The following is a 26,138-nucleotide window of genomic DNA, read 5'->3' on the forward strand; positions in this document are numbered from 1 at the left end:
TTGGGGATGGGAAGATTCTCGTTGATTTGTCTCATATATATAGCCTCACAATAAACAAAATGCATGCCGTCCAAGTGTCCAAACTCCAACGAAAACGAAATGGGCCAGCCCATCGTTTCACCTCATAAATTTACGAAATTGTCCATCAGGGCCAATAAGCTTTGACTTTTCCTCAAATGAGCCAATGGGTAAGCAACATAGTTATCCAATTAGAGTACAGAACATGGTATCTTCCACTGGATTAGTTTTTAATATTTCAGTGTTATTATGTATCTCTGTGATATTGCGTTAAGTAACTCGCAAAGTTGCGATGCCGACAAAACGGCATCTCCTTTTGCGGCGACCGACCATTCAGATTCAAGATTAGTTGAGGTGGACACGTCACAGAAAAGATCCAACTGCTGACAAGTCAACGGAGGATCAGAAGTTTTTAATAAAGAGTCCTTGTGCAAGCAAAGACAACTAATAGACGGTAAATAAGGTATAAAAATATACGGAATCAGGAAAGGAGAGTGGTCGGTTAGCTGTATCCAGTATCTAATGAAACTGTTACCGAATCGATTGAGATACGGCTTTTGTTTTCCTGAAAAGTTTTGGCCGAAAAAGGAAGAATCAGATACGAAGACAAGAGAAGGACCTTTATGGAAATTCCGATAAATCTTTCCTTTATTTCGATTTAATTATTACAAATAAATACCAAAGATTTTGGCTTGGGACGGTTTGGGATTCTTTGACATATAATAGAGATGAGCTCTACGTGAAATTCATTTTATCAGTGCTCTAATATGAGTCATATTCTTTTTGTATGATGGAGAAGTATGAAGAGAACATATATCTCTATCCGTTAAACTCGTTTAAGGCCAACCATCCATTTTTTATAGTAACCCTTTGTATTTTTCCTTTCTTAAAGTGAATATAAAGCTCCATCTTGCCATTTTTTAGAGTTCATATTGATATTTTTTTTCTTTAATTTTGAATATTCCTTTTAATAAATCTATTTTTTAGGTTACATTACATTGTTGTGATTTGAAATACCTTGCATTGACAATATAATAACATAGATTGGCTAAATATATTTTTGTTTTTGATTTCCCACTTGAACATCGACAGATATTTGTTTCTTAATAGCATGTGAATCACTGGTATCCAATCGTATGACCCTCTCGACAAACACAAATGAAGATGTTTTAAGTGAAAACAACGTTGCATTATGGCATGGATCATCGGAGGTATGTAAACATATGAAATTACCTTCGATGAAATGATAAATATATATAAACCATGGAGCATCCTCTCACATGATGCAATAAATTTGCTTCATTGTTATAAGGTCCCCCCCCCCCCCCCCCCCTTTTGGATAAATTAGAAACTTCTTTAAACTTGAAACCTCAAAGGGAAAGTACAGCTCAGATTGTCTATAAACCAAGGCCGATAAGCACATTGAAGTGGGGAATCCTATGTGAAATAGTCCATTTGAGTTATAGCCATTTGGAAAAACAAGACAACTAATCTTTCAAAATACGAAAAGACGATAAAAAGGTATAGACATATACCGAATCAGGAAAGGAGGGAGGTCGATTAGCTGTATTCAATATCTGATGAAACTGCCTATTTAGTTATCTAAATTCAGGGATTTGAAATCCTGGATTCATGAATCGAAAATTTATACATGTTTGGTTGTAAAACATCATTGGATTCATGAAATTCAGGGGTTTCACTTTTTGCCTAAAAACGTGAATTAAATCATTCCTGGGTATTGTGTGAAATCCATAGATTCCACCTTAAATATAAAATGAATGGAATTTTCAGATTCAAGCAAAGTAACCTAACGGAATTCTACGAATTTCAATAGATTTGAGGCTAACCAAACACTTAATTTTTTGAACCATGAATCCAGAGATATGAAATCCCATTTCATTTCATCGATTGAGATACGGCTTTTGTTTTCCTGAAAAGTTTCGACCGAAAAGGAAGAATTAGATACAAAGATGGGAGGACATTCATGGAAATCTTTTCTTTATTTTCATTTATTTATTAGGAATAAATACCAGAAACCTTGATTTGGGACAATTTCATATTTTCTACCACAAAATATGAGTGGAGCCCACATAAAACTCATTACATCTTTACTGTTTGATTTGTTGATTCATTTTGTCTTCATTCAAATATGCGTCGCATTCTTTTTTTATGGTAATAAAGTAAGAAGAATGCATAACTCGTTTGAGACCAACCATTTTATATGATAATGTGAGTATAAAAAATTGGGTTCATATTGGTGTTTCTTTTATTAGGTGAATGTATCGTCCCATCTAGCCTTTTTTCTGAGTTTACATTGATATTTTTTGTTTAATTTCCATCTAGCCTTTTTTCTAAGTTCACATTGATATTTTTTGTATAATTTTCGATATTCCTTCTAACAAAATTATTTTTTTAGGTTACATTACATTATTGTAATTTAAAATACCTTGTCTTGACAATATAATAACATAGATTGTCTTATATATATTTTTGCTTTTGATTTCTCACTTGAACATCGATAGAGAGATATATTTTTCTTAATACATGTGAATCACTTGTATCCAATTATGTTTCCCCACAACAAACACAAATAAAGATGTTTCTGAGTAAATACAACGTTGTATGATGGCATGGATCATTTGGTATCAAGTAAACACATAAAATTACATTTTATCTCTGGTGATAAATGATCTGTAATACGTCAAGCATATCTCTGGTGATAAATGATCTGTAATACGTCAAGCATCTTGCATCCTCTTGTATAAAGTCGCTACACTGTCACCAAATTTTTTATACGTTTTTTTTGGTAAATTAGAAAATTAGTTAAATTTGAAACCTTGAAGAAACGTACACCCTACATTGTTAATTAACATATGTCAACAAATACATTGACGAGAAGAATGCAGTATGAAAGAGTCCATTTGAATTGTAGCCGTCTTAAAAACCACATGATCAACCACATTATTAGATTCTCTTAGAACATAATTAAATTTAATATGGTCAAGCCCCTTAGTTAGGAATGACCATATTAGATACAAATAGTTCTGTTTACATTAGATACAAGCCTTTTATTTAATAATTATTTTAAAAAATATAAATGATTTTAAGGGATCTCTCAGTTTTCTATAAGACATATGCAAAAGGAATCTTAGTAACCAAACCAATCATAAAACTACTAACGGTTTATATAAATAAATAATCTTTTATTAATGTATCAATAAAAGATTCACAGATTAAGAGAGGGAGAGTCAGAAAAAATGTCCTCATAAGGTATGAATATTTTTTATTTATATAGTTGAAAATTTTTTCACACACAAACCAGAAAAGACAAACGTTAGGCGGCTGAGACTTTATACTTGTACCAAAGTAGAATATTTACAACTGTATTAATCTCTTTGTCAAGGTTTTGTTTAATATTCGTGGTCCTATATCGATTCTCATTTGATACCGATATAGATTGACCATATCAAATTAGATTAGATAGATTACCTCACTCTTAAAAATATTAATACGATAGTTTTCAAGACGTATACAGATTCTTATAATTTATTTAAAAAATATATATATACAGATTCGTATGTATACCTACATATACGCACTTATCTGTTGCAACTCAAAAAAACTGGCAAGCAAAAAGTAATTAAGCAGACAAGAGTCACTAAAAATAACTGAGGTACATGGAAATTGGGTGGTCGAGATTTTACCATCGACCATCCATTCCATCACTGATGAGGATTAGATATTTCTCGCCATATTCCAGCTGGCTAGTAAATGACATGTCCCTGGTTGTCATGTTTCCATTTGGCTAGTTTATGTTTTCATTCAATCTCTCTCAATCATCAAACCCTTCTTTCTAACTAGGGTCAAGTGACGCCTAGTCACTTTTAGCTTGCTGAGTCATGATATAATCACCATGCAGGGCCCATTTTAGCTTTGTTGTTATCCTTAACTTCTTTGGAACTTATCGGTCTTACCTTTTCGTCTGGATTAGCTGAAGAGTCTCCCTGTAACTTCTTGTTAATGTTCATGCATTATCATATTAATAATATTAATTTTGTCAAACAAGTAACAATTGGATTTCTTCCCTGTCCAAAGATAACAGAAAATAGGGTAATTCAATAATTATATCACTTGAAAAAGGATAGCCAAACAAGTGACCGTTAATTCTTTGATGCTTAAATCTTAATCTACTTGAGAGTCTTTGGGGTCGTTATTGACTCTAGAGTTCGAGACTTTGAGAAGAAAGATATTTCTCACTTTATCCTCCACCAATTTCACAACTGCTAAAGAACCCAAAAGCAAAGAGACGAAACTCGAGACAAACAACAATTCATGGATCCATGAGCCCCACCACTCATCAACGATAATCCAATTGGAAGTCATGTATGAGAAGGTTTATTTAGTGCTACTTCCACCGTTACTAAATTGCAGTAGTCTTTTCAAATTTCACATGATAATCTTTTTGTGTCGAAATCCTCTGCCCCCATTACCATCATGTCCTCAAATTTTTTCTCTCTCAGCTCACCTGACATATGTATGTGGGCTTAGAATAGTCTGTGTCATGTGGATTGTGAGAGAAACTTTTAAAAGCACGGAAATGACGGGGTAGAGGTTCTCACTTTAACCTTTCTCCCCACCCTTTTGTGCTAACATGAGAAGTGAGAGAAGAAAATCCCATCTGGGTCTTCCACTCTTTATGATGCCGACTTCAATAATGGGCGCCGGAAAAGAAAAAAAAAAAACCTGAGACCTGGGTTTGCTGAACCATACTCTCTTCCTCCACTTCTACTTTAAACATAGCTTGATAGGGACAAGTCTTTTAGTTGGTTTTGCATGGTTTCGGACATCTGGTATGTATTATTTCAGTGAAATTAAAAGTGGAAGCAATAATCCTCTCTAGTCACTGTAATGGGGTGTGGGGACTTGGATTGCGAGCGGCAGATTTGGATGATTTTTTCGTATTTCATACAAGAAGGTTAGTTTGGCCACTTGAGTTCCATAAATCTTTTGTTTTTCTCCATGAGTTCTTCCTTGTTTTGTTTTCATTTGCAGAAAGGAATATTGCATGATCACTTTTTACAGGAGTTTGAGTTTGTTATTTGGAGACTCAATGCGCTAAGCTCCAATATCTTTCGATCCACTTGAGTGGCATTTAAAACCAAATTTTGGCATTTAAAACTCGTGCAGAAATGAGGAAAAACCAACCATTTCTTTCTCAGCACAAGTGGACAACATCACAACAGGTAGATAATCCCAAATAAAAATGCTCTTCTCTGTCCTATTTGCGTCAGCTCAGCTTGAGCTTCTCATGGGCATAGTTAATTTGACTTTTGAGAAACCCCAAAATCAATGAAAAACACTTGAAGCTACGTTTGGGATACATTCTAGATAAGCCATTGCACATACAACTCCATTGCAGCCATGAAACACCTGAAACCATGACCCATGGCAGAGTCCATGATTGATTGGAGTTCAGAGCTATGAATGTGGTGTCTCACAATTGTGTTTATTTGCATCAACAATAAAAAAAAAAAGAGAGAGATCACTAAAGGTTGGCTTGCTGGTAATGAGTAATGATCAATGCTTCTTATTGAAGAGGTTAGGGTTCAATTCTCCCTGTTGATATACTTAAATTATTTGTAAAAGCTACCTTGAGAATGTTGTGGAGGTATGTGTATGTGATGTACCTCATTATCCCAAAAAAGAAAAAAGAAAAACAAATGGGGAGAGAGAGAGAGAATTGGGTAAATTGTCATGAAACTTATGAGCCAGTCTCAAGCCCATGAGGCAAAGTTCTTGAAGAGTTTCAGTCCACCCAAATCTGCAATCACTAACTGGATAAAGTCTAGTTTGTTGGACAAATGGGTTATTTTCAGGTTCAACAATTGGCCCAATTGTTATATGGGCTGGGCTTTGAAATGACACCTCATAAGCACGGGCCAATGGGCCATTTGGGTGATGCAACGATCATCTAGTTTCTCCTATAGCAAAGATGCATTGCATTGTAAAATGTAAAATCATGCCTAATTGATCTGGGACCATATCACCTATCATGATTCATCCACTATTCCCCCCCACACAAACCTAAGGGTGTCAACCAATACTGTTTGGTAATTCGGTGCGGTACCAATTTTGAATACCGAAAACTAAAATCATACCGTACTGAATTTACATTGTACAATACGGTTTCGATATTTACAAAAATGGTTCGATCGGTTACGGATTTACAAAATTGGTTCCGTACATGGGGAAGATTAAACCGGTACGGAAAAATGGTTTAGAGCAGTCTGTTTGAGGCAGAATCTAGAGATTTCAAATCCACCGGAATCATGAATCACGGAATGGTATACCCGTTTGGTTGGAAAAATCTCTAGATTCATGAAATCTCCGATTCCACGTTTTAGTGTAAAAGGTGAATGCACGCAGATTTATGGGTAAGGTGTGAAATCCGAGATTTCAAAAAGCTATACAATTGTACATTCACAAAAATCATGTCGATCAAATAAATTTTTAGGATGAATTCACAGATTTCATTCCACAACCAAACACTTAATTTTATAAATTATAACTCCATAGATTTGAAGTCTATAGATTTGAAATCTCTAGATATTTGAAATCTCCAGACTCATGTAACCAAACAGACCCTTAAACACAGTATCTAGTGCCGTACAATTTTAATACGAACGAACCCATGTCACTTTTGTTATTAGTTCAATAAGATCTTAATGAAATTGCAATCAAACAATCGATAGCAAATGATATTAACATAAACTGAAACAATAAATTAAGGATAAGTTAAAGATAAAGTGTTTTAATTGTAAAATTACATTTGTATTCCTTAATTTGGTATGATTTTGGTACATACCAATAGAATGAGTACCTAAAACCAAAAGTAAATTATGTATGTACCGTATCGAATTTTGAATTGTGCGGTACGGGACAGTTTTAGACAGCGCGGTTCAGTACAGTTAAACGGTTTCGGTACACAATTGACATCATTACCCCCACACAAAAAAAATGTATATTATGTGACCTGATAAATTTGATTGCTGTCGAATGAATTTCATCATTACTTATGATCTTCTTGTACGAAATCAAAACAAAAATATCCTCTTCTAAGTTCTAACCCAAATATAATGGTGAATGGTTGTGATTCTTTTATTATTATTTATTCATTTTATTGGATCATAGAGCAAACGAGTTTCTTTTGTTAACTCCCATCCTTATTTTTTATAGAAAATTAAATTATTATTATTTTATATATTCGACATTTAAGTTAGTTTGTATAATTGTATTCTGAGTGTAACTAGAGCATTGCCATTTTCCTCATCAGAGTTGCGTGACAATGAAGGGTCAAGAATCCTCGTTGATGAAGCCAAAAGGCCCAAAACCCCTAGAGCTGAGTGAGCCTGGCTAACCGGGCCTAATCCACTCAACTATCTATCCCTTCTTTACCCGGCTCAAATTTGATTGCATTCCAGTGGCTAATTTGGCCTGCATACCATATTTACTACAAGTATATCGAACTTTTGTTTTCCCATGTTTTAGGTCTATTAAGTTGGCCAATTAAAAGAAAGCCCATTCAATTAAGGAACAATACCAATATGGCCCAACCTTGGCCTAGGCCAATTCCTAGGGGAAAAACCTGATTTGGTGCTATATTTGCATATAAGGAAAGAATAAATATAAGAGAAGAAGTAGACTGGGAAGAATAGAACAACTCACCAGTAGGGAGGTAATGGGATGGATCTACATAAGAACGAAGAAGAAATAAAACATTTCAGCCACCAATCATGCTGCACCAATAATAATGATAAAGTAAAAAAAACCCAAAATATTTGGTGGGGACTGGGGGTGGATAAGGGAAATCTAAGAATGCAAACCAACAATTTCTGTTCAGCATTAATATTTTTTTTTTTGGGTAATATGTTCCGCATTAATTATGCACATTATTTGCTAGATTTAACTATTAAAAAAAAAAAAAAAGAAGAAAAGAAAAACACAACAACAACAACAAACGTATATTAGATGGACTATAAAACTGAAACAAGTAACAATCTGCAATCCAAACCCCTCTATATGAATGTTGAGCAGGTTTATGAATTGTTTTTCTATTTATTTGTCTGCAAAAATTTCATTTATTTTAGATTTTGACCTTGAACGGTCAGCTCTGTGTCTATGACGACTAATTCCTCTATCTACCTTCTCCTATTCATCTCCATTTGTATCAATTTTTTTATTCTATATTTATCATTTACAGTCAGTTTAATAACATTGTGCTCCTAATTCTCTCTCTTTGTCATCGTGAACCCCTCTATTTAATACAATTTTTTTTTAACTCCCTGTAATTTGAATCGCCCATCATCGAATCCTTTTATGAAGAATGACTACAACATTTTGATCATTTTGATCTGATTTAAGCTCAAAAGACCAGTATTCATTTACAGAACTAAATTTTAGTTTAAATTTAGTGGTAGATTATTTAAACATTTTCATATAGCATATCATCCCTGCACATAGGTCCGTAATATTCAGTGATATTTTTAAAAAATCGTTATGCTCTTTCAAATATATATTGTAGCCATGGTTTACATCATTGAGTTGTCTGTGCAAATTTATGCTTCGTCTCTTTCATTAGTAACAATATTAGCCTTTATGCCCACCAAAGCGGCATCCGATGGGAGTTCGAAGAGCGGGCATTTTGTGGAGGTATGTTGAGGATATTGTGGAGTTAAGAACCTATGTTGATATCAGAGCCACGGTTCCCACGGTTCTTTGTTCCTTACATATTATTTTTCACCTCAATCTATAACTTTGCGATCTCTGCCTTATTACTTGTTTGAATGTTGAGCAGGTTTATGAATTGTCGTTCCGTTTATTCGTCTGCAAAAACTTCATTACTTTTAGACTTTGGCAATGAACAATCAATTTGTGTTCATGGTGGCTAATTCCTCTACCTAGCTTCTCCTACTCATCTCCATTTGTCTCTATATTTATCATTTCCAGTCAGTTTACTGACATTGTGCTCCAGCTCTGTCTCTTTGTCATCGTTAACCCCTCTATTTAGTACAATTTTTTTAACTCCCTATGGTTTGAATCCCATCATAATCATTTTATGAAGAATGACTACAACATTGTGGTCTTTTTTGATTTGATTTAAGCTCAAAAGATCAGTCTTCATTTGCATAACCAAACTTTAGTTTAAATTTAGTGGTAGCATTAGTTAACATTTTCATGTAGCATATCACCCATTGCACATAGGTCCGTGACGTTCAGTGATATTTTTAAAAGTTGTTATTCTCTTTCAAATATATATTGTAGTCATGATTTACATCATAGTGTTGTCTATGCAAATTAATACATGTTTTCTGTCCATTAGTCTTTCATTAGTAACGTCAATTAGTCTTTCATATATACTCCAAAACCAGATATCCGATGGGGGTTCAAGAAAATTTGGTAGCATTTTGTTGAGGATGTTGTGGAGGTAAGAACCTACATTGGTATCAGAGCCATGGTTCTTTGTTCCTTACAGATTATTTTTCATCTCAATCTCTAACTTTGTGATCTCTGCTTTATTATTTGCTTGAATGTTGATCAGGTTTATAAATTGTTGTTCCGTTTATGTTTCTGCAGAAATTTCATTACCTTTAAACTTGGGCCTTGTCTAGTCAGTTGTGTCCATGGTGACTAATTCCTCTACCGAGCTTCTCCTATTCATATCCATTTATATCAATTTTTCGAATGGTTGAGATTGAAACTCTGAAAGATTTACTTCAAGCTGTAAATATTAACCGGTTTTTTATTTTACATTTTAAGGTTAATTTTATATGAGAGGCTTTGGGGTCGGACCAACTCCCTGAGATTCAAATCGATTTCCATCAAATTTTGGGGATTTCAATCTCAACCATTCTTGGAGATCTCTTGAAGGGTTTCTAATGGAGCATAGTTGTTGGCGATCATCATCGCAAATAAAAATCAATGTCCATGGTGGATCTTGATGATCGTCTGTTGAGAGCTTTCTCCTAGTAAGGCGTCCACTAGTATCGGTTTTTTGATTCTATATTTATCATTTTTAGTGGTGTATTACTGAACATTGTGCTCCTTTCAATTCTTAACGTCAACTTCTCTATCTAGTACAATTTTTTTTTTAATTCTTTATGGTTTGAATCCCATCAGAATTCTTTTATGAATAATGACTACAACATTGTGGTCATTTTGATCTTGATTTAGCTCAAAAGACCAGTCTTCATTTGCAGAACCAAACTTTCATAAGTCCGTAACGTTCAGTGATCTTTTTAAAAAGTCATTAATGCTCTTTCAAATATGTATTGTGACCATGATTTACATTATTAAGTTTTTTGATTCAAACTTGATAAATTATATGAGTTAATCACTTAATGAGAACATGAATTGAGACCTGGGAACATCAATTATAGACTCCAAAAGTAAGCATCCGATGAGGGTTCAGAAAATTTGGTAACATTTGTTGAGGATGTTGTCGAACCTACTTCTCTATTTAGTACAAATTTTTTTTTAAATTTTCTATGGTTTAAATCCCATCAGAATCTTTTTATACAGAATGACTACAACATTGTGGTCCTTTTGATCTGATTTAAGTTCAAAAGACCAGTCTTCATTTGCAAAACCAAACTTTAGTTTAAATTTAGTGGTAGCATTAGTTAACCTTTTCATGTAGCATATCATCCATGTACGTAGGTCCGTGACATTCAATGATATTTTTAAAAAGTTGTCATGCTCTTTCAAATATGCATTGTAACCATGATTTACATAATTGAGTTGTATGTGCAAACTTAATAATGTTTTCTGTTCTTTCGTCTTTGTCATCGTCAACGGCCTTAGTATTTAATTACAATTCTAGGAATCCGATGGGGGTTTAGAAATCCCCCAGAAGCATTTTATGGAAGAATGACTGAGGAAGTTGTGGTCATGTAAGACCTACATTGATTTGAGCTCAAAAGATCCCAGTCTTATTTGTTTTAACCGATTTTGTTGATTTGATTTTGAATTGGATCCAATGGGAGGATCTAAGGATTAATTGAAACTCTAAATCATTATTGAATTAGATTCTGTATATCATTATTGATTTGACTCCCACGATTTTTTGTTCTTTCTAAAAAGTCGTTATGCTCTTTTAAATATGTATTGTAGCCATGATTTACATCATTGAGTTGTTTGTGTAAACTTAATACATGTTTTTTGTCCATCTGTCTTTCATTAGTAACGACAATTAGCTTTTCATATAGATTCCAAAAATAGGAATCCGATGGAGCATTTTATGGATGTCGTTGAGGATTTTGTGGAAGTAATAACCTACATTGGTATCAGAGCCACGGTTCCCACGGTTTTTTGTTCATTTCAGATTCTGTTAATTTGATTTTGAATTAGATCTAATGGGAGGATTTAGGGTTTAATTTGAACCCTAAATTAGTATTGAACTAGATTCTGTTGATTTTATTTTTTATTGAGATCCAAATGAGAGAATTCTTATGATTTTTCTTCCTTTTTTTTCTTTTAATCCAAATAATACTATCTCATAATAAAATAGAATAATTTGCGTGAATTGTTATATATGTGCGTGTAAGAGATGATGATGATGAAATTCATGAATCCTGTCTTGTGTATGCGTTTTTTTGTTCTTTTTTTGTATTAAATACAATTGATTATTTATCTCATTTTAGTAGTGCTTTTGAGTGTCAAAATACTGTGTTGTGGCATGCTAGATTAAGGGATATTAGCCTAACTAGGATGAACAAGTTAGGCTTCGTGGTATACATTGCTACCTCCCACTGACGCCTCCAAAGTGTTTTCACAAGCGTTATCCAAGTCTTGTGGAAGTTCTCCCCATCCCAAATCGCCATCGTGCTTAGTTTCACAATAATCTTTGAAATCCTTTTAGCATTCTCATTAATTGGAAACATATCTCAAATGCATGTCAACATCTTATCATGATAAGTAATATAAGTGAAATATGATATGCATAAGTATGAATACATATAATAACCAACTATGCAAGTCTCTAATATGATAGACATGCTTTAAGATATAACATCACCCTCATCTTGGTATGTTTAATCACTCTGATTGGTATGTCATAATGACTAGAATATTTCGTGAATTGTTATACCTCTGTGTGGGATCTTGGTGAGGATGAAATTCATGACTCGTCAACAACCATGACTAGGGTTTAAGTCCACACACTCTCACCACGACCATTGGCATGAGTACTGGCGCATGTCGGGGATTCTAATCCAATGCAAGATCATACAATGACATACTACATGTAGTCCAAATACTTCCCCTATGGCACCAATCAACTTGATTCAGAGAGGACACCCCATCAAGTCGGATCTGTCAAAATGTGATCTGATTTTCTTGATACACTACAGGACCAAGGTTTAGTAACAATTTCATACAACACATGATATAACACAACCAAATGACAAAAGTAAATCAAGTTTAAATATCAAATCATAAAATCTGAAATATTATGATTACAATTATCCTTGTTTAAGATCAAATAAAGTCAACATCAAAGTTGGAAAATAAAGAAGATAGTTTGTTCACAACGAAATAATCTAAAAATTTATCCACTGAGAGCCAAATCCATAAGAGCAATCCTGACATGGGCATAAGTGTCATACGCGTCCACTTCTTCTCCGGTTGCTCCCTCATGGTACTCTACCAACAATGGATCATCCATTAGACTATTAGAGTGGGGTCCTCATAGCTTGTAGGAAAATCTATTGAAAACATATACATATAAATGAATGAATTCCACATAACTTAGCGAAGTCAACTAAACATTCATGTCATGCATTCGATCACGATTCCCACGTCATATTCATAAGATGATAATATAGTAAATGACAAAATATGATAATTGCATGGTTATGATAATGTGCTCCTAACTCTATCATGGAGTCTTTCTAGTAGACACTCATTAAGTAAACACGAATCTCTTTTGGGCAATTTCAATCACTCTCCTTAAACAAGAGACGTCCATTGGGTTTTATGCGGTTGTTGGGTAAAGTTCTATCAAAGCCATGGTTAGAGTGTAAGTCACCACTTTCTCACATCACCATTTGGCATGAAATTTGACGCATGTCAATGATAACTCTAGGCTTAATGCAAAATTATACGGTCTCATACTACATATGGTCCGGATATCTCCCATAATGCCTAGTGCCATTTTGGTCTAATTATGGTTAAATTCTCGATTGATATTATTCAAATTATATATAAAAGCTACCTTGAGGATGTGGTGGAGCTAAGTGTAAGCGATGTACCTTGTTATAAAAAAAACAAAAAAACCAAATGGGAGAGAGAGAGAGAAGAATTGGCTAAATTGTCATGAAACATATGAGCCAATCTCGAGCCGATGAGGCAAAGTTCTTGAAGAGCTTCAGTCCACCCAAATCTGCAATCACTAATTGAATAAAGCCTAGTTTGTTGGACAAATGGGTTATTTTCAGGTTCAACAATTGGTCCAATTGTTATATGGGCTGGGCTTTGAAATGATACCTCATAAGCACGGGCCATTTGCATGATGCAAGTTATGCAACAATCATCTTGTTTCTCCGATAGCAAAGATCCATTGCATTCTAAAATATAGAATCATGCCTAATTGATCTGGAACCTTATCACCTATCATGATTCATCCACTATCTTTTCCTGAAAAAAAAAAAGAAGGAATAATAATAATAAATAAAAATAATATGTATGTTATGTGACCTTATAAGTTTGACTATTGTCAAATGAATTTCATCATTGCTTACGATTGTATTGTACGAAATCAAAACAAAAACATCCTCTTCTAAGTTCCAACCCAAAAATAATTATATATAATGGTCAAGGGCTGTGATTATTTTATTATTATTTATTCATTTTACTTAATTATAGAGCAAACGAATTTCTTTTTTTTTTTTAACTCCCATCCCTTTTTATAGAAAATAATTTTTTTTATCAATCGATTTAATCTAAAGGACAGATGTCCATCATTCAATGACCACCCCCTTCAAATTAACCTGTGGCCATTTACAATTAAAGTAGAAATAAAAATATATACAATAAATTTAAACAAGCTTAACTTTTTTTTTTTTGGTGAAAAGCTTAACTTTTCTATAAGAGAGTAACTAATGATACAATATAACGAGATGAAGATTAAAGTCTAATTATATGTAGATTTCATCGCATGGTATGAGATGTCAAGGGTGATTGATGGATTCTTGTCTCTTTTTTTTGTTTAAATATATGTAACAATTATCCCTTGAGATGCATGAAAGTTAAACTAAATGAACCTAAGTTTGGAAAGAAAAAAAATACAAGTAAATTTTCATTCAACATGGACATGTTTTGGAATGGAGATGGTGATTTAGTAGTTTCAAGCTCACTTCTATAAGCAATTTGGTAGTCTCTATGTCTTAGGTTTGAATCCTTTCAATTTTTCAGTTTGTTGCATTGAATAGTTGTGTGCTATTTGATCTTAGTAGGAGATCGTTATCCGCTTTTGTGAACTATAAAAGGCTAACAACACTTACCCCCTTAGGCATCCCTTTCTTCTTTTTACAAAAAATAAAAAGGAAAAAAAAGAAAGGCATGCTTTGGCAAGTCTGATCAAAATCAACCAATTAATTAGATAAGTGGACTAATTGGCTAAGATAAAGTCTGTTGTCAAATCTACAATTCAACCATTAGAAACACTTGGTTGAAGCTCAATGGGTGCCCACGAGGATCGCCCAACTCTGGATAACCAATTGGGCCCGACCAGTTCAAAGTCCAACAAATCCGTTTCAAATGATTGTAATAACCCAATAAACCTGGACGTATGGGTAACGAACCAATCAATCTTAGCCACTCCTTAACACACGTGCCACGTGGAACCAATTCTGCTTTTACCCACCCGTGAGTCCACGAGTCCATGACCCGACTTCAAAAATCCGAAATGAAGAAAACCCTAAAACTGTCAAACCCCTATTCTTGCAAAACGACCGAAACCTGGATCCGATAGGCGTACGGCAGGCGACACACAGAGAGAGGAGCTAACCAATCCGAAGTACCTCTCTCCCTCTCTCTCTCTGTGTGTGACGCCAAGTGTGTATTTGAGGAAATTCTTAACGCCGTCACGGAAACTTAACTAATGAGGCACATTTCGCGGCGTCTTTGATCGAAAGAGAAAGGATTCTCATCTCTATCTCTTCCTCCATTGCTTGCTCTCTCCAAGGTTGCAGAGCAGCTTTCGCAGATTCTCCAAATACAGAGAGCGAGAAATCGCTTCGCCTGCAAAGGCGATCGATCGATCGATCCTCGAAGAAATAAACGTTGACGAAGTTTCTCGTTTTAGGTGAAGGAGGATTTTCCTTGTTAACTTCAATGGCTTCTGAGGATGTGGTCGGGAAAACTACGGGTGAGTCTGCCGTTTCGACGATAGTCAATCTCGCTGAAGAGGCGAAGCTAGCGAGCGAAGGAGTTAAGACGCAAGGTCCTGCTTTTCTTAGTATTTGCAAGTCTCTTGCTGCTGGAGGAATCGCGGGAGGAGTGTGAGTTTCTCGTGTAGTTTACATTTTTGTCAAATTACTGTTATATGTTCTTTTTGGTTGCGTGGTTTTAAGTTTATTTGGAATTTGGATCACTGGTTCGATCGTTTTTTGTTCAACTTTTTTATTCATTCCGTGGTCGGTTCAGGTGTTTGAAGCCTTACTAGAGAGCTTCCAATCTCTTTGGAACTGTTATGGGCTAGTATTCTTCTTATCGTGTTACTTTTATCTTCTTGCACAAAAACTAAACAAGTAAATACCACCATTTTGTTTCTCTGTTGTGATTTTGCAGATGATCGAATTAATCTTGTCACGAATATGGAATGAGTGCTTTTTTTTCTTCCCTTTCCTGTAATTGAAATCCTTTTCTTAAACCCTAACTAGGCCTTCCTTGTATCCAATTCGGATTATTCTTTTGAAAGCTTTACCGTTTACATAATGAAAATGCTTCCCCCCTCCTCTCTTAGTTTGTTTTACTTTTGCTTCTGAAGTCTTCCCTCTCTTCAGTGTTGAGTTTTACCTAGGTAGGTAATTACTTCATTGTTATTCAGATGTTGTTTTGAGTTATCACAAAACAAACGTGATGCCTCAAATGTCATGTGAATGAATGTTGTACAACATGATCCAGGGGCAGCTTACATTATTCATTGGGGGTACAGTAGTTTAATTACCCCAATCGTGGAATACTGTCCTTCTGCAGACTGTATTTTGTCAACCTCTTCCAGCTCCTTCAAGGATGAGCACAGTCCATATTTGGTTTAAGAAAAGCCTTGAAAAGAATGCCCATTAATATCCTTCCTTTCCTACTCATTTCTCCAATACACTGCAAAGGGGAGCATTTCCTAAAGCCTTTCCCACTTACGGCTAAAGAGCCAGCTTGCTTCTTGGGATGGTTAAAATCCTTTTCATTTCAAAATGCATAAGGCATGGTTTGTTTGGTGGGAAATAAACATGTGGGACTTACATGTAGTGTGGTGGGGTGTAGAAAATGAAAGAAAAAGATTTTGTGGAAAAATTACAAATGTGAGTCCTATATTTAACATATCCCTCACTTTTCCACAAAGCCTAAGGCTGCATTTGTTTGCTGGAAAAAAGGTGGGGTGGGAAGTGAAAAATTTTGAAAAAGCAAACTTTTCCATTAAATCCCAAAAGTGTGGTTTGTTTGTTTGATGGGGGTGGGAAAAAGGTGAGGTGGTATGCTAACTTTCTCACCCCATGCCTTTTCAAAACCCCACAAAATATGTGAGATTTTGTAGAAAAGTGTGGAAAACCAAAAAGTGGGGGGACCCACATTTAACACTTTTCCACAAAATTCCTTCATTTCCTTCTCCCTCACCCCATTACACATGGGGCCCATATGTTTTTTTTCCCCCACCCCACCTTTGCAAACAACGCAGCCTAAGTAAGACTTTAAAAGGGGAGGGGGTGGGAAAAGTCCTGGTGCCATGTCACAGATAGGGTTCCTTCAATCCAGGAAGCTTGTTTACTGACTTTCTCACCTCATTGAACCAAACAAGCCATGCTTTGGAATTTTTTGGAAAACTTTACCTTTTCCCACGCTTCTTCTAATTCTTTCAAACAAGCGATACCTAAATAAAGACCTCCTTACTTCTCTTTTTTGGCTAGGACACACTAGTTGGCAAAATGGATATACACTCTTTTGGATTTTCTATTAGATGGCATTGTGTATTACTCAAAATTAAAAAATGTATAAATACACCTTGCATACATTTGATCCTCACCAGACCTGGCTAAATGTGGGAGCCTTGTGCATTGGGTACAACCTTTTATATGCGTGGCCCTGGCAAGAACAACCATGCAAGTAAATGGTTCCACAAATGTTCGATTTAGGATACCATTGCTTCACATTCCCTTTTAATTAATAAAGGATCATTCTGTTTACTTTTATGGTCATAAAACTACAAAGAAAAATCCAGAATAAATTCAGAATCCAGATGTACCTCTCCCTGAGACAGTACTATTTAAAATTGTGAATCAACCCAAATATGACCCTCACAACCCTTTTCCTAGAGAATATGGCTCCTTAAGAATTTATCATTCCAAATGTTAGAAAAAGATTTGCTGGGTCTTCCTGTATGTTTGCAGTTTTAGGCGAAGCTAATTTACCTTACCTTATCCTGTCCTGTTATCTTCCAGAGGTGCATCCAACAATCATGACTTAACAATGTGTCTATTAACAACTTATCATGATTCTTCATGATACTCTTCCAAAAGAAATGGCGATATACAATGATGACCTCTTTAGAGTCCCATCCATGGTAACTTGTCTGTTGGTTATGATTTTTCATAAGCTAGGGGATGTTTATGTTGGACTGTTTTTTGTTCATGTAATTTCTTTTCCCTGACCGATTTTTAATTTTTTTAATGCATGTTCTCATTAAGAGTTTTCTGAGGAGCCGGCAGTAGATTCTCCTTTTTAATTTATTTATTATTATTACATAAGAAATCATAAGTTGGTTTCGTTCAGACATAGTTTATTTTCCTTTGACATTTGGAATTATGGTGTTGAGAAAGGATATGCATAGCTTAGGCCTTGTATCTAGCAGTAGCATAGCCTCAAACAGGGTTGAGTGAAAGGCAAAAATCCCTGTAGCCGACCCCATTTAGTTGTGACAAGGCTTCTTGTTGTTGTTGTTCAACCTCTGTCTTGTTCGTCTATTTTAACCTGTTGTTACAATTTAGCAAGAATAGCTAAGTATTATTTAGTCCTCTATTCTTTATGTTATTCTATGGATGTTTTCTTTGCTGTTGCAGGTCACGCACTGCTGTTGCCCCGTTGGAACGATTGAAGATCTTGCTCCAGGTATTCTTTTTTCCTTAAACCAATCAATTTTTGTTTTTTTCTTAATATACTTCTCATTTTCTGTGCATGGACTCTGTTCTGTTATTTGATCCTTAAAACTCCTCAATATAATAAATGAGTGAAGTGTCTGACAAAATTTTCTGAATGTTTTATATGTATGTCAGTTGAACATAAAAGTTGCAAAGATGTTTATGTGAGGTTTATATCCAAATGAAATAATTTTGTTGAGGAGGTGAAGTTTTTAAATGCTATATTCACAATCTCTCTTTATTTGTTGGATACTGGAGTAAGAACCTACATTCTCCTTGGAGTCCTTGTAGCGCATGAACAAAATTATTGAAGGCAGGATCAGAATTCAGGCAGTCAAACTCTTAACTTCAGTTTGTATATGTTTGATCAACTGCCTATATTTAACTAAATCTGAGGTTTGAGATACTAAATACTTGTCCAAAGTAGCTTTTAGAATTTTGGCTGCATTTGACTTCTCTGTGGCAGGAATACGTGCACATTATATCCTTCTTTACTACTGAGTAGGGCCCCTTCAATCTTAGTTCATATTTTGTTATGTGTATATGGAATACTCATTCCTGGGCATGGTGAAATACTGAATATTAAATTTATGCTTGAACCCAAAATTCTGGTTGGACATCTGAAGTGCCATTTCTACACATTTGGCCTATTCATATATTTCATGTTCCACCCCATTGTGAATAGCATTGTTTTCTTGCATTTGTTGTTATTGTTTCCCATTGAAAATTTAATTGCCCATTATCCATTTACAATGTAAGACATTATTGCAGGGTTTTTTCCTTCTTGTCAATTTACTGATTAAAATAATGCAGGTTCAAAATTCTCATAATATAAAATATAATGGAACAATTCAAGGCTTGAAATTTATATGGAGAACGGAAGGTCTTCGAGGACTTTTCAGAGGCAATGGTAGCAATTGTGCTCGTATTGTCCCAAACTCAGCCGTCAAGTTTTTCAGTTATGAAGAAGCATCTAGGTATGTTCCTTCACTGGCATTATTATCTCATGTAAGTTTTTATTGCATTCATTCTTTTACTTTTCTACAGGAATTGCAATGACTGTTTGTATACTGCATTTCGTATGTATGTTGATTGTAAATATGAAAATATTATGTAGCAGCAATTCATTGAGTAGGTGAAGGTTGACTTTGTTGTATCAGGTATTTTAGCATTTGAAAAGAATGTTGGAAAGATTTTAAGGAATGGCATATATTATGATAAACCAGTTTGTTAGAGGTCGCTACTTTGTTATCTGGGAAACAGCAATTGATATGGAGGAATAGCTGAGGCAATTCTGTGAGGAATGTGGGTTCACATAAAAAACATAGTTGTCAAAGAGACAAGGTGACCAAGGCAGTGGAGGGCAAACAAAGTGCCATAAAGCATCTTCCTAGGCGTAACCCGGGTGCCCAAGTGTATATTGTTTTTATTTCCCCTCATTTCTAGCGCCGTTTTCCATGCTATGACATTACCTTATATCATCGAAAGTGAACACTTCGGCCACTTTAATTTATAAAAATAATGAACAAAAAACCAGAAGATAACAGAACTGAAGAAGCAAGCACAAACAAGCTCATGAGTCTTGCTTATAGTTTTCAATCTTAACAAGCAAGAAGGCATTGCACAGGGAACAGTTATTTTTCTCAATAAGCACTGCTGAAATGATATGTGCACATGGAAGTGGTTTGGTTTCATTATTAGTCAAACATGTGAACTGGACAATTATCAAGTCTTACTAACTGAGGAATCAATCCAGTTTTAGATATATAAAAGTTCGAACTAGGTGCCGAAGGCTTCTGCACAAGCAGAGTGGCAGGTAGGGGGCAATTTTCCTATGCAACCTTACCTCTGTCATTTTTGCTGACCTTGGGCTACAACTATAATCCACCGACCATTGCACCAAGGCCCTCCCTTCCAGTTCCAATGTAATACCAAATAAAAGATAGTTGATCCTCTTTATCATTTGGCACATGAACTCAGTTTGTCAGGATCTTCTTCATCATTCTACACTTACCTTCTGTTGTAGTACAGATTTTCATTGTTATCCCTATGATCCTGGGAAGTGGTCTCCATAACTTTTTTAAGGTCCTTGTTAGCCAAAGAAGAAGAAAAGGAAAACACAGAAAGACTGGAGAAGAGAATAGGAGAGAGAGTTGGGAAAAAGAGTGAATTAAAAGGAAAAATAACAATAAGAAAGTATCTGGAGAAGAAGATGGATGTGGAACAGAAAAAAGTGGGGAAAGGGAGCCAATGGAGAAGAGCCAAGTTCAGAACAAAGGAAGAGAAGAACAGAGGGAAAAAAATGCAATAGAGAAGAAAAGTTGTGGTCTCTGTCCATCATTGGAGGCAGGTTCATGGTTGCCAAAGTCACTGGAGTGAAGGATTTTCATTTTCTTACTGACCCAAGGGGTGAGCAGTCAAAGTCAAGTGCTTGTTACATTTTATTTGTTTTGCTTTCAAGTAATTTGTTGTTTTGCCTTCAAGTAATTTGTTGTTTTGCCGTGTATTTGAATTATGTACCCTAGCAAATAGAAACTTATAAATGAATAAAAAACAAAAAATAGAAGTTGAATAATGATGCCTTGTACAGAAGAAAATAGAGAATTTGAGAAATGGAGTAAAATACAAATTTAACAAAATGCCTTGACACTTAGTTGACAGGTCACCTAGGCTTGAGGAAAGAAAAAAAAAAATTTGTGACATGAAGGTTGCTTCTGTGTGACACCTTGACAACTATGGTCAAAATCATAGTATCTTGCTTCATTGTAGTGTAAAAATGTGGATATGAGATTTCCCATCTGGTTTATATCGTGGTGACACGTCGTCATTTGTTTTGCAACTTTTTTACTTTATCAACACTAGTAATCTTTGAGATCTTTTCATGGTGCATCAATACTAATATGTTGGGTTTGGTTTGAGCTATCACATTGCTCTTTGTACTCAGTCATCTCTGTTCATGGTGGCAAATCTCATGCTCCTGCGGTGTTACTTATTTCCATGGCTACAATATACATTTAAAATCTTTTGCTACTCTTTGGTGTTATGGCTCTCCACTACCTTCTTAATTACAACATAATATGATTTATGGCTGCTAGGAGTTTTGGTTTGGCATTATCTAGTAAACCGTTGTCCTCTCCTCACTCGTTGTTCCTTTCTTTTTCCAACAGGGGCATTCTGTGGTTTTATCGACAACAAACTGGCAATGGTATTTTCATTACTAAAAATCTGTAATTTTGCTCGAGTTATGTCCACTATTAATTTTACTGTCATTTTAATAAAGTTTTATAGTTGTATTTATAAGAATCTCTAGGATTAGTAAAGACATTGTGCCCATTTAGACCACAACAACTCAGCCTTACCGCCAACTAATTGGGGTGGGCTACGTGGATTTATGGGCTCCAATCACATCTATTTGAGATCATACTTGATACAAGGCTGTAGGGATGTATCAATTTTGGCCAACCTTTGGCACTTCTGATTATTTCAATTTGATTTAAATCAGTCCTCCATACTGAAGCATCCAAAGGTCTTCGCTGAACAATACCTTGCTACCTCTGACAACTATCTTGTAATTAATGATGTATCAGAGCTACCCCCAGAACAGCTCTGAAATTATCATTCCTTACTTTATGCTTCCTAGTTTTGTGGTTTATCCATCTCAACATCCTCATCTTCACTATACTAAGTTTATCTATTTGATACTTCTTAATGCTTAACATTCCATACATTAGATGATAGCCAAACATATGCATATCCAAAGCACAGGAGTCACATATTGTTCTGAAGTAGATAGAAACCTATGACATTATTTTTTTCTCTCCTCTTAGGGTGGGGATCGGGAACTAATGTTTCCAGTTCAGACCTCTAATTCCATGTCTACTACTTATTCCAATATTATATGATGTACCATAACTCAATCAGATGGCATCCTGTATCAATTCTGAAACTTGTTAGACCTTGATGAATCTGTTGCAACTTATCAACCTGAAGTCCTTGTTGAGAGATAGAAAGCATAGCTGTTGTTTGTGTACTTATGACGTTTTGTTGAAGGAATCAAAATCAACAACTATATATTGTTCTGAAAATTTTGTTTTAGATATCAGAACTTTGCTTGGATTTATTATTAGTTTTTTTTTTATACATAATTTTTTCCCCAGTGAGGAAATAGTCAAGTGTTTATCCCCAATTTCTTTTTTCTCTAATATTGCATGGCAAAACCTTAAGGTGTAACTCAAATTGCGACTTAGAAAAGAAAGGATAATCAGGTTCCTGTGCCTATAATATGGATTGCATAGGCTTTGGTTTAAGCCACTCCATTGTACTTGTCGTCAGTATAAACTACAGAATGACCGCTAGTGAATCCAACCAAAGAAAGAAAGAGAGAACAAAAAGAGGGGGAAGGGGGGGGGGATGGTTGGATTCTATCCATCATAGTGAATCTCAATGTGGAGATTTTTGTTTTTGGATGCGTAATTACGTTTTAGTCTACTGGGATTCATTACTTGATTCTTATGGCATAACCTAGAATCCTAGATAGATTGTTTTGGGACTCAATGTAAGATTTAAAACTAAAGAGTACAGAAGCAAAGAATAGAGTATTTTCTTGCAAAGAACTTTGGGCAGGATGGTCAAGTCGATGTTATCTTTCCAGCAGATCCAAAACTAAGCAGAGCAACTAGCAAGCAGAAGCCTTGCGAACTAGGGTTTTAAGTTTAAAAGCTAGGTTTGAGAAAGACCCAATAGATTTAAGGACTATGGAGGAAAATGTTGAGATCTCCAAAGTGCTTAGTTCTCATGGTTTTATTATATTTGATTTTTAAACATTTTTCTTCCTCATTTACTAATGTAGTTCTATTAGGTTCTTGTGGATTGATCTGGATGGTTTTTATTTCTTACCTTTTTTTTTTTTGGCAGAGGATGCGCAGCTAACTCCTGTCTTACGCCTTGGAGCTGGGGCAGTTGCTGGAATAATTGCCATGTCAGCAACTTACCCTATGGACTTGGCACGAGGCAGGCTTACTGTGCAGGTATCATCTTTTATCTGCTCCCAAGAATTCATGTCTGTGGTACTGCCTTGAATTTGATTTGAACGTTGCAATGTTGATTTTAGTGTCATTTTATGGTAACCCATCTCATTTCCGTTGTTTCTTCTTTTTGATTTTTTGCAGACAGAAAACTCCCCTTTCCAGTATAGGGGATTGTTCCATGCCCTAAGAACTGTCCTCGTGGAAGAAGGCCCACGGGCTCTGTACAAAGGTTGGCTTCCTTCTGTCATTGGAGTTGTAAGTGGAATCTTTCTAATTGATAACCCTCCTCCCACAGCCTTTCTTCTTTTTTTTTTCCCTTAAAAAAAAGAAAGAAAAATATTGACGTAACATTATTCTAAACTGAAATTGGGGTTTTAGACTTGAGAGGTGTATGCTGCTGTGCATAGATAACCTGCCGTCTTTGCTTTTATGACATCATAAAGTATATCAACATGTGGTAAACTGTTGCCAAGTTATTGCATTCTCTGTCTGACTTCTATGAATCCATAATTTCTTTGATGATCTTGGTGTCTTCTTTAGCTATTTGAATATAATTGAGAAGGTAAAATAAGGTACTCTATAGATGAGAATATTAGATTTTTGTCATACTACAGCTTCATTCAGGGGAATGAGTAGTTTGAAATATAGCATTCCTGAAACTGGATCTAACCATTGTTTCGTCTCTGATTTTCTAAGTCTCTTTCCTTTGCAAAGTCCAAGCTGGAAGTTTATATTCTCACTGGCTCATACTGTTCCTTGCATTTTGTAGATTCCGTACGTGGGCCTCAACTTTTCTGTTTATGAATCCCTAAAGGAATGGCTAGTCACAAGTAGACCATTTGGCCTAGTTGATGGTGCAGAGTTGAGTGTGACAACAAAGCTTGCTTGTGGAGCTGCTGCAGGAACTGTTGGCCAGACAGTTGCTTACCCACTTGATGTTATTCGCCGAAGAATGCAGATGGGAGGGTGGAAGGATGCTAGTTCAGTTGTCACTGGTGATGGGAAGCCAGTTGAATATTCAGGCATGGTTGATGCATTTAAAAAGACAGTTCGGAATGATGGCTTTGGAGCACTGTATAAGGGTTTAGTCCCGAACTCGGTGAAGGTCAGTATTATCACAACTTTAATGTGTCTTGCTAGATATTGTTCACCCGGCCCTTCCCTACCCTCAGTGGCTCAGTTGGAAAAAAATAAAAATCCTGGACCTTGTGGTTCTGCTTGGGTCTTGTACCTGCTATATGCTTACTTTGATTTGATGATCCAGAATACAGTAAATGAGTAGGGCTAAGTAGTGCGTTGACAATGAATATATGCATCCATGCATCCTTTTTAGTCTTGACTGATTCTAGTTGGCTCCTTAATACAAATGAACCTGTTGGTTTAATACAAAGAAATACAAATGAACACATTATGCAATGTTGAATTTCAGTCTCAAATTAATCAATTCTTCCATGTCATGGTGGACTCTCCCATGTATGTACAACCCCATAGTTCTCCCGTGCACCCTCTTTGTGCTCGTGAATGATTCAGTGCTATGGTTTGTCATGTAGCAAACTTAGATTGGGCTGAAACTTCAACTTGTATGTCAGGGCTTTGGGGCTACGAGCCTGCCCGTTTCAGAATCAATGTGTTCAATATCAAATATCACCAATGCATTTATATTATTTTGTTAAAGTGGGCCTACTGCTTCCATCGTACTGGTACCTTGCTGGGGGTTTGAGGCATCTACTTGTATTTTAATTTCATTGTCTTGGAAGTTATGTCAACACATTGCTGTTTTGCTCAGGTGGTTCCATCCATTGCAATTGCGTTTGTAACATATGAAGTGGTGAAGGATGTTCTTGGAGTTGAGATGAGAATATCAGATTGAAGCAAGGATCCTAGGGATACCTCTTGAACGGTTGTGCTATTTTTGTAGTTGACGGAAACGGAGAATGGTGAACGGCAGATAGGCATTATTTCCCCCCTAGAGAATGTGGATAGTGATGGACCCCATTTAATGAATTATAATGATTTAAATTCCATTTTCCCCTCCTGTCCCTATCCCTTCGCTCCTTTTCTGTCCCCTGTCAACTAATGCTCTATTTATTTAGTGTGTTGTAAGCCTTCTCATTTATAATACTGTGAAAATAAAGGTTTGTAAGAAATGTCAAATGTTGGGGGCTTTTCTCATTAACATGAAGGAGCAATCCATTTGCTTTTACCAGTTAATTGGCCTTTCGTGAATATGTGATTGGATGACTTTGTATTCATAGACTTGTATCTTGTGCATGGTGGATAAAACCATTTTTGCACACCTTTGTCACACATTTAGGATAAAATTTCATCAATGATTCACATCCACCTTATCGGTGTCTGAAGGTTAAATGGTCTGCAGATTTTTAACTGCTTTGGAGGAAGTTCATATGAAGCATGTGAAGTAGCTATTAATTCCATTTTTTCTAGAAATACATGAAGTGAGCTTTTGAAATGGGTGCCAATTGGCCCCGTTTGTTGCTCACTTTGTTAATCTGTTATTCCATGATTTCCATCCGAGTCAGAGCTCTGATGGGTTCTTCTCATGTGGAGATAAGAAGGGGGAGGGGATTTATATAGTTGAACCATTCTTGAGACTTAGCTGTTTCTTTAGCAGTAACATCTACTGCGAAATTGGCTTCATGATGGATATGGATGAAAAATACAATAT

At 35.5% G+C, this 26,138-nt stretch overlaps 1 protein-coding gene across 1 annotated transcript; it reads left to right on the forward strand.

The window, feature by feature from the left end:
• Positions 1-15,016: 15,016 nt before the first annotated feature.
• LOC149014162 (mitochondrial adenine nucleotide transporter ADNT1-like) lies at positions 15,017-25,878 on the forward strand. Its single transcript, XM_089158486.1, has 8 exons — positions 15,017-15,575; positions 18,348-18,396; positions 19,239-19,402; positions 21,593-21,630; positions 23,340-23,452; positions 23,594-23,707; positions 24,222-24,557; positions 25,239-25,878. Exons 1-8 carry the CDS (start codon positions 15,409-15,411, stop codon positions 25,320-25,322), a joined length of 1,065 nt encoding a protein of 354 aa, XP_089014612.1. The 5' UTR covers positions 15,017-15,408; the 3' UTR covers positions 25,323-25,878.
• The last annotated feature ends 260 nt before the right edge of the window (positions 25,879-26,138 follow it).

The sequence above is a fragment of the Hakea prostrata genome, chromosome 6 (genome assembly GCF_041222555.1).
Source record: "Hakea prostrata isolate BN-2017 chromosome 6, UWA_Hpros_2, whole genome shotgun sequence".
NCBI lineage: Eukaryota > Viridiplantae > Streptophyta > Magnoliopsida > Proteales > Proteaceae > Hakea > Hakea prostrata.